This window comes from Sebastes fasciatus, chromosome 22 (assembly GCF_043250625.1).
Source record: "Sebastes fasciatus isolate fSebFas1 chromosome 22, fSebFas1.pri, whole genome shotgun sequence".
Lineage (NCBI taxonomy): Eukaryota > Metazoa > Chordata > Actinopteri > Perciformes > Sebastidae > Sebastes > Sebastes fasciatus.
This window is the reverse complement of record NC_133816.1, coordinates 18,368,543-18,378,468: the sequence shown is the minus strand read 5'-3', so window position 1 is coordinate 18,378,468 and position 9,926 is coordinate 18,368,543. Positions and strand designations below refer to the sequence as shown.

Sequence of the window (9,926 nt, the reverse complement as noted above, 5' to 3'; positions counted from 1 at the left end):
CAGATTTACAAAAACAATATGAAAAATTATTTATCAAACATACATCTCTTCAAAATTGCTGGTTCAGCTATTCAAGATAAGGTGATGCGAAAATTTGTATTGTTTTTATTTTATTTATTTATTTTTTTGTATGTATTTGTTTATATTATGTATAAAATTTAGCATGTTAATACTAGAAACTTTACTCCTTCAGCAGATGAATGTGAAAACAACCGTCTTGCGTCGTGTCAGGCTCAAACATGCAAGTAAGTAACAATAAGCAAAATACAATTTATTTTCTCTTTTGTTTATCACCACTGAGAAACTGTAAAGTTATGATTTGATGAAAAATAAGGTTGTTTTTCTATTTGCTGTCTTGAGTGAGGATTTTACAGTTCTGTCTTTGAGAGAAACTGGGCTCTTTGTGTCTAACAATGAAGAGAAAATACTATATAATCAGCTCCTATGACCACCACACAATTACCAAAGTTGTAATATCTTTATTATTTAAGTACAATTGGACATGTTAAAAACTGTTTTACCTGCTAAATGAGCCACATTTATAAAACTATGACATTTAAAAAAACACCGTTCAGAGCATAAAACACCTTAATAGAAACTTTATAATGTCTGAAAGCTACTGAGCCACAGTGATCTACCTCTTACATAAAAAACCTACACAGGAGCCAAAACTTCATCCTACATTGTGTCAAAATAAATAGAGGCAGCTTAATCTCATAGTGGCTGATATGGAAGCTATTAGAGTGATAACGGCACGGTGACTACATGATAAAGTATTTCATATCTGAGCAGGGTTTGTAACAGACTGGTATGAAGAGCCTGTAGTGAGTGCTGTAGTAAAAGGCCTGTGTGTTGCGGGCCACCCTACACAGTGAGCCCTGTGTGTGAAGTCACACCCTGCTCATCGAAACATCTATTTTCGGACCACCAACAGTTAATATAAAACACCGTATTGTCACCCTGTGTCTCTGTTGTACGGAGCCCCTGAGTCGCAGCCTAGACACCGAATTGATTACTTTCAATTACATGGCAAATACTAATAGATGCTGGTTCTAACGTGGAGGTGCAAGTGTTGGCTATAATCCACCATTTAGGGTACAATTCAACAGGTTACACCCCGAGGGGCTTGTCTATTAAGTCAGGGGATCCAATTATAATGTATTTGCGAGAGATCACTTGTAAACAAATGTGGAATGTGTGGACGGGGTGAGAGACATCATTCATGAAACAACTGACAGTGCTGCATGATAATCAAAGGGGTTATCAAAGGTCTGCCTGAAGAAAAAGGAAAAGTCAGTAATTCTTTGCCTCTATGATTCACACCTTCAGGTTTACTCCTTCTTTGTCAGCTTCTGTTGGTGTCCTGAGCCGTAGGGGGGCACATTCTCAGACGTATTCTTTAGTGCTGCTCGGCGGACCGGAGCGGGAACTGGTCACCATGGACGGGTACTTGGACACCTGTTTCTTGCGTGGACAGGAGGCGGCCAACATGGCTCCGCCCAGGACGTCTAGGAGGGAGCCGCCCCAGGCGATGAAGATGGCGGCGCCAAACTCAAACCTGAGGTACACAACGTTGTGATTGAAACTCTTGCAAAATTGATTTCTGTATTTTTATTGTTGAATCTATCTCATTAGTTCAGTTGATGTTCAGTTTTACTCTGCTATTGCTGAATAGCAGCCAACGTGGCCACACAAGTGTGATAAATCTCACATTTTCATCTGTTCAAAGGGAGATGTGTCAAGTATTTAATACTCTTATCAACATGGGAGTGGGCAAATATGCTGCTTTATGCAAATGTATGTATATATTTATTATTGGAAATCAGTTAACAACACAAAACAATGACAAATATTGTCCAGAAACCCTCACAGGTACTGCATTTAACTTTAAAAATATGCTCAAATCATAACATGGCAAACTGCAGCCCAACAGGCAACAACAGCTGTCAGTGTGTCAGTGTGCTGACTTGGCTATGACTTACCCCAAACTGCATGTGATTATCATAAAGTGGGCATGTCTGTAAAGGGGAGACTCGTGGGTACCCATAAAACCCATTTTCATTCACATATCTTGAGGTCAGAGGATAAGGGACTTTGAAAATGGCCATGACAATTTTGCCACGCCAAAATTTAGCACAAGTTCTGAGAGTTCTCTTTTTAATAAAATTAAATAAAATTAAAAAATATGTTTTTAAAGAAAGACTTACTATGCAAAAGCACAATAACTATAGCCTAGCTGTCCAATAAAAGGGTAAAAAGTGCAGATTAGAAGTATAAATATGCACAAAATGAACCCGTACTTCAAAATAATACGTAAAGGAGTAGTAAAATAATACTTAAATTAATCATTTTTGAAAAACACACATGTTCACTTTCTTGCAAAGAATTAGATAAGATCAGTTCAACTCTCATATTGATCTGTTAAATATGAAGCCACAGCCAGCAGCCACTTAGCTTAGCATATAGCATAAAGACCAGAAACAGGGAAACAGGGAGGCTAGCTCTGTCACTGCACTGGGCCAAGAAATAGTCCATTACTTAACCATAAAACCACAACGTATCGTAATTGAACTTCTTTTTTTTTGTACGAATTAAACAAAGATAGCCTATAATGGTTTAATTAGTGAGCTTTAGATGTGCTGGTAGGTGTAATTTACCTTTGGACAGAGCCAGGCCAGCTGTGGCTAGAGTGGAATTGATCTTCTCATCTAACTTTTGGCAAGAAAGCGAATGAGCAATTATCCCAAAATGTCCAACTATTCCTTTAATGACAGTACTTGAACACACTGTGTTTTTGGGTTGGTTCCTTACTTGGTGTTGACTGGAGTGTAGGGGTTATAGAAAGCCCGGATCACATTATGAGCGAACCAGGAGCACGCTACGATGGCACACAGCCCTGAGAGGAGAGAGAAAGCCAACAACCAAGATCAATCAACACCATCATCAAAAACCTGAGAGGAGGGTAGACATGCTTTTACCCCCGTTATAGTCGCCAGGCGGCGAGCTATTGACTGCAGAACAATTAGCTTTTAGTGTTTTCTGTTCTCCTCAGAGCCCGTTAGACCTCTAATGTTGGAATCGGTGCCAGGAGTGCTGGACTCATCCAGTCTAATGACCTCTGAAGGGCGGCAGCGGAGGAGTGGGAGGAAAGCTTTTTGGACTCGGGATCAAACTTCCTCCTACCTAGTGAGTGATGTACGCAAGATCTAAGTAAAACTGTGATGATGAGGTGAGCTTTGATGAGATGTTATGTAACCGGGTCTGTATTGATTATCATAGGTCCCATAGACAATAATAGAGTTTAGCAAAGGTCACATACAGTGGCATGTGCGGGAGCAGCAGAGCAGGCAGTGACAAATTAAAGAGGACCTATTATGCTGTTGTGCTTTTTCCCTTTCCTTTAGTGTGTTAAAAGGTCTGCAAAGTTATAAAGTCCAAAGGGAGTTACTCTCCCCCACAAAAACACTGCTCCTGAACTGCCTGAAATGCCTCGCTTGAAGTCACGCCTTTTCTTCCGTAACGTGTTGATGTCACAAAGTAACACATTTGCATAAAACGGCTAGTTTGGCACGCCCTCAAACAAAGCTAGTTAGAGCGGAGCCGTAGCGGAGTGCGGTACCAGCCGGTATGAGAAAAGTAAAGTGTTTTTTGAACATTAAAGTTCATGTTCTAGTTAGAAACCCTAAATACAAGTGTGCACCTGAACATTAGCATAATAGGTCCTCTTTAAAGGAGCATAATGCACGCAGGTGCTTAAGTGTTATGGTTCTTTCAATGGTTTGATGACAATCGTGTGATTCAGATGACCTTTTCGGTCACCCGGTCTCAACACAATTGAAAACCCGGAAACACATGACGACATGTTATGTTAAATTTAACAGTTTTGTTCCTGTAGTGTGTGGAGAGCAACGATTTGTCCAAAACAGCACACCACACACTATCAGATTCATTCATGAACAACAAGACTAAAAAAACGGAAAATCTCGCTATCAAACGTGACTTTAGTGTAAACAAACATGGTGGACGACGGGCAGGAAGAATTAGCAATGTTAGTTTTTGCACTATTTTGTACTGAAAATCCACGAAGGATGGATGGATGAAGTCAACGAGACACTCGTGTTGGTGCCACAAATCAAAAAGTTGGTCCTCCATTTCTGAGGTCCATCTTCTACTACTTTATGTTTCACGTTTTGCATTAGCTGGTGGTTGTCCTTCCTTCTTCAGTCAGCTTGGTTCTCAATTGGCTATCGTTCTTTCCCACCTGGCCGCGTCATCGGCTGTCCTCGGGGTTCCCCACACACAACAGGATGCCCGATCATAAATATTGAACATGTTTAATATTTGCGATTTGAAATCGGTGCGGCCAGGATGGACTTCAGAGCCGATCGGAGAATATCAAAAACACTCTTAACATACACCAAGTGTGTACCCGGATGCCGTTCATCCCTCCGGTGGAGTTCCTCACACAGAAGCTGTTCCTGCAGCTTGTGGTGAAACAACACCTCCGTGTTGATTTTCCCCTTCAATCTGCATCATAGCGACTGTCATCAACAATGTATGGCGTCCTCACCTCCCACCAGCAGGATGATGCCTCCTGTCATGGCGATGCGGGACTTGCGTAACTTGTCTCCCCCTGCGCAGGTGGTGCACTTCATTCCCATGCAGGCCACGCCCAGACCTGCGACGGACACGATGATGCCAACTATCATCAAGGCGCGAGTGGCCTGAAGCGAACCTGGGTCAGACGGAGAGAAGGGGAAGTTATTATTATTGTATGTATGTAGAAGAGTACACGAACAGGCAGTGAATAGACGGCCTTTTGTTTTGTGGATCGTGGGACTGTAGCTTAAAAAACAATAAAAAAGATCATATAAAGTCAAATCTGGAAGCATGAACTGGTAAATAATGAGGAAAAGGCTGGGCCTCGACCTATCAGAGAGGCTTTATGTGTGTGTCCAGAGGTTGTGAATTACACTCACATTAGCCTGTCAGGACATTTGAATGTGAGCTTTTCCTGGAAGAGAAACCATGGGATACACACCAGCACACACAAACAGACTCATCTCACACTCTTTCTTTTTCACTGTCCACCCATCTGTTGCTGTTAAAGAGGTGGAGGCCTGCTGGAACTACTGTTAGGATCCTCATCTGTCAGAGCCCCCCCACCCTCCTCCTCCTCACCCTATAAACCTATCACAGGGTAAGTCCCCCCCCTTTTGTTTCTCCCTCTCTGTCCACCTAGAACCAGTCTGTGCCAGTCTAGGCCATCCCTGCCCTGCCCAAACAAACAAAACCCTCCAGCGGCGAGGGAGGGATGAGTAGAGAGAGAGAGAGAGAGAGAGAGAGAGAGAGAGAGTAGGGGGGGTGTTAACTCTATAAAATACTGCAACATCAGGGAACAATAGGGTGGATTATATAGTAAATGCAGATAGAGAGCAGGATGCACAGTATCCTGGCTTGGACTTCCATCACACTGCTCTCATTATTGCTGCTGAGCCGTCACAAATGTGGAACATCTGCTGCCGTTCACTGTAGAGAACGCACAAGAATATTTTTATAATACTTAGTCCATACCTAACTGTACTATAGAGTAACATCATGTGAAGATACTGGTATATGAAACTAGAAAACCAACTGAATCCATTGGTACCAACCATGTCATGCTACTTTGTCAAGAAGATCGCTAAATAACGCTACGAAGTTACGCTAAATTTTGGCGAGGAAAAACTGGCATGGTAATTTTCAAAAGGGTCCCTTGACCTCTGACCTCAAGATATGTGAATGAACATGGTTTCAATGGGTACCCACGAGTCTCCCCTTTACAGACATGCCCACTTTATGATAATCACATGAGGTTTGGGGGCAGTATTTTCGCCTATTCTAAAATGGTGTGTTTGAATATTTCTGCATACTGGGGGCCCCTAAACAGTCTTGGGGTAGAGACTCTTGTGGATCCAACGAGCCCGGCTGTATTCAATTCTTGCAGAAATCTCCACATGTCAAAAGTTTTTGTAACCAAATCACAGCATGGCTCCTCTATGGTGTTCCTCGAGGTCTTGGCGTCTTAATTTGGTATTTTGAAAGGATTATTATCATTTTAATCAATTCTCGTGTTGTAAAAAGAATGGTTCAATTTAGCACCAAATCTTTATAACAAATTATATCAACCCCAAAATTTGCTGCAACAACTTATGAGACATTGGTGAGCATGGGGAAAGCCATCATATACTTCTAACTCCTTATACACAATTTATTTTAATTAATTGCTTCATTTATTAATTAATTTGTATTTCTTATTGATGACGAGAACAACTTGACACACAGTGCTGAGCTGCAACTCAAATTAATCTTCAGGTTCCAGCTTTCAGATGATGTACACCACTTCTATGTTGACTATTGATCTACCCTGAACATCCAAACAAATATGGATATAATCATATTAACACAGACTGATGAAAATAGGGCCTTTGGGGCACCTGAGGGCCTGAGGTCCAAGGCTGGTTAGCAGCAATTCCTGGTTAATAATCCAGCTCCGTATTAAGCCTACTTAATGTGCTTCAGTGCACACGCTACAGTAGCTAGTATGTTAATTACATCTCTAAGGAAAAGAAAAAAGATCCTGTCAGATCCAAATCAGTTTTTAATTAAATTAACAAAGAGTGTCTGTCCATTAAAAGAGCTGGGTTGTGATTAGCTTCAAAAGCCACACTATTTTCTAATATGTCTGCAGGATTCTTGGGCAGGTGCTGTTACCAACGAGCCCTAAGCGTTAACACCATAGCTCCCAGTTTGTGCATTTCTGCATGGGAACAGGTTTGAATTCATTGTGTGCATGTGTTGTTGGGTGATGTACAGTAACAGATGCCTGTGCTGCAGCAGTGGAGTTACCATGGTCACCCTTCCTATGAAGGTTTGATTATAATTGGCAACATCTCTATAGTAATAAGAAACAACTGTTGTGGTGTTTTGCAGTGTATTTATTGTCCTCAGTCACTGCAGATCTTGGGATATCCTGGGAAACAAGATGCGGCCTCTTATCACTATAGGGATATATTTCCACTGCTACTGTGTGTGTGTGTTTACTGTTGAAGAAGTGCATTGGGAAATGCTCGGAGGTTAGGCTGGGAGGGTTTCCCAGAATGTGACAATGTGTGGGTGAGGATTCCCAGGAATGCTTTTAGGAATAGAGATTAATGTTTCCACTTCTTTTCACACTTTTTTTTTTTTCTCTCTCCTGGATTGGAAGACAGTGTCCCCACTGTAGTGACAGCTTACAGTGAACTGTGACTGCTGATGTGTGGTTAGTAATTATGGTGTGATGAGCAAGTTATATATAGGGTATATAGTTTTTGCACAATCCACACCCAGTATCACTCTGAAATCCCCAGGATGTGTCCTAATAAAACCCCAAAACAAAAAAGAAAATGCAGATATCACACTCGTAAAAGAAATGGTAGACATATAAGTACTCTGCTAAAGATTGTTAAAAGGCCGAAAAATCACCTTATTTAATGTAGGAAACACTCAAGGCGAAATGGATGGATTCAGAGCACACTACAGCTTCATGATGTGTCTCCCTGGGAGAGTTCAAAGCTCTGATAAAAAAAACTGTGTAACTGAAGAGTGCAATTGCTATTCCTAAACTGGATTTTGTGTTATGTATCTGTTGTCTTTTGTCTGTTTTAACATGCTCCACTGTATAATTGTTGTCACTTTGTAATGTGTGCCATCTTGGCTTTGTCTCCCTCGAAAAAGAGATTTTAATCTCAAGGGACCTCCTGGTTAAATAAAGGTTAAATAAAAAAAAAAAAAAAAATGTGTAATCCCATGTTCAGTCATTTTACCACTTAGTGTTATTGCTGTTACAAAATCTAGGCCTATATGTGGATGTTACATGGAGAATTGAACAACATCAAACAAAAAATAAGACTATAAATAATAATAAATAAATAATAATGAATAGTTTTGAAGCATTAAATATCAATATTTGTATTGACTTTTCTTTGTTTGAGGAAGACCTCCACTGGAGCTTTGGTGTCCCACTTTACTGCAACTCACCCTACCTGCCCTCAGGTGGACCAGGTGTGTCTCCAGGTGGAGAGGCATGAATAAGAGACATGACCTGCTGCACTGTAAACAATTGCTGTTAATTTACAGCAGGATTTCAACAGTGTTAACCTGTTATTGCTAAAAACAGTGCTTTACTGTTAATACAAAAGAAAACCTGTTAAATTACGCTCATAGGCCGTTTTTTAACTGAACTATAATGCTTTCTTAAAAAACAGCACTTTACAACTGTCTAAATTATCATCAAGTATCAAGTGCCTTTAATTGTATTTAGTGTGAATATTCCTATGTCTGTAACCTGCTAAGTCTATTCATCTATGCAAAAAATAATGTTTATTAAAATGTATGTAAAAAATACAACCTAAATAGTGCATTAAAACAAATCAGTAACATAATGTAAAATAAAGGTGGAAAAACAGCTATATAATGTATCTTTAAACAGTAAATAAATTAACTGTAAAATACTGTGAAATTATTAAAAAAACAACCAGTTCAAACTGTATTTTTCATTAACAGTACAAAGCTGTAAATTTCAGCGACAGTATAATAATGTTAATTTTACAGTAACATAAAGAGCAACCCTGCTGCCATCACTTCTTTACTGTTATTTTACTGGGGAATTCTTAACAGTGTACGTGACAAACGTGTTCTAGAATACTGAGCATATAAAAAACGTGTTCTAGAATACTGAGCATATAAAAAACGTGTTCTAGAATACTGAGCATATAGAAATCAGTTCTATATGCTCAGTATTCTAGAACACTGAGGACCCCCAGTCATATAGTCATATAGAGGACTACTTACTGTCCAGCTGCAGAATGGAGTCGTAGATTTTACACTGGAGCTGTCCGGTGCTTTGGAAAGCACATGACATCCACAGCCCCTGGTACATGGCCACAGCTGTGATGATGTTGTCCCCAATATACGCAGACATCTTCCACTGAGGGAGAATAGTCCCGATGATCAATCCAACGATGCCAATTAACGACAGGAAAAATCCCAGCAGCTGAATACCAGAGTTAGCCATCGTTTTAAAAAGTCTCCTTCTCTAAATGAACTTAAAACGGTCCTGCTGTATATCCTTGCGTCTTGAGTTGGGGATGGGCATCCGAGATGTGGCTGATGGTGTGAAGTGGGTGTGTAGCCTAATTATTATCCTGCCTGCTGATGCATGGAGCTGCAATGCTTCTTCTGTGGTAGCTGCTGGGAAATGTTCCCTCTGCTTCCAGCAAAGCAACAGGTGGTCTTCTCTTTAGTAGTTTCCAACCTCTTTTTTGAAGTGTCAGACTCTTCATTATACACTCAATTTCTTCTTAAATTCTCATTCAAATTAATACCTATTAATGTAACAAACAATGGCATCTGGAGTTTGAATATTCAACCCAAGTTTTTTATTTATTATTATTATTATTATTTTATTTATTTATTGGGAAAAGAAAATGCAGTAAAAGTTATAAAGCTACTTCAGATGGAAATTAAGGTTAAACAATGATGGTTAAAAAGTTTTCTTTTCATTTTCCTCACCAAAAATGAGCCTCGCTTTTCTCAATTTGACTCTAAATATTCTTTAGTTTTATTTTTCCCTTCTACTTAAACCTGCTGTAGACAGTGTATTTTTGGCATCATTGGGCAAAAAGTCCATAATAACCTTTCAGCATATTTTAATTCAAGTGTTCTGAGAGAAAACTAGACTTCTGCTCCTCCTCATGGCTCTGTTTTCAGGACTTAAAACATCTAGCCTTGACGGGAGACTTTGACCAATCACAGGTCATTTCATTGAGAGAGAAAGTTTGTTCCAGCTTGTGGGCGGTGCTTGGTATTTCCTCAACTGATCTCAACATGGCAGCCGGGTCATCATA

At 40.0% G+C, this 9,926-nt stretch overlaps 1 protein-coding gene across 1 annotated transcript; it reads right to left on the bottom strand.

The window, feature by feature from the left end:
* Positions 1–464: 464 nt before the first annotated feature.
* On the bottom strand, positions 465–9,566 carry cldn7a (claudin 7a). The gene is made up of 4 exons (XM_074623816.1): positions 8,872–9,566; positions 4,571–4,735; positions 2,812–2,896; positions 465–1,558 (listed from the first exon to the last, which is right to left on the bottom strand). The coding sequence occupies exons 1-4, from the start codon at positions 9,092–9,094 to the stop codon at positions 1,387–1,389; spliced, it is 645 nt and encodes a 214-aa protein (XP_074479917.1). The 5' UTR covers positions 9,095–9,566; the 3' UTR covers positions 465–1,386.
* Positions 9,567–9,926: the final 360 nt, after the last annotated feature.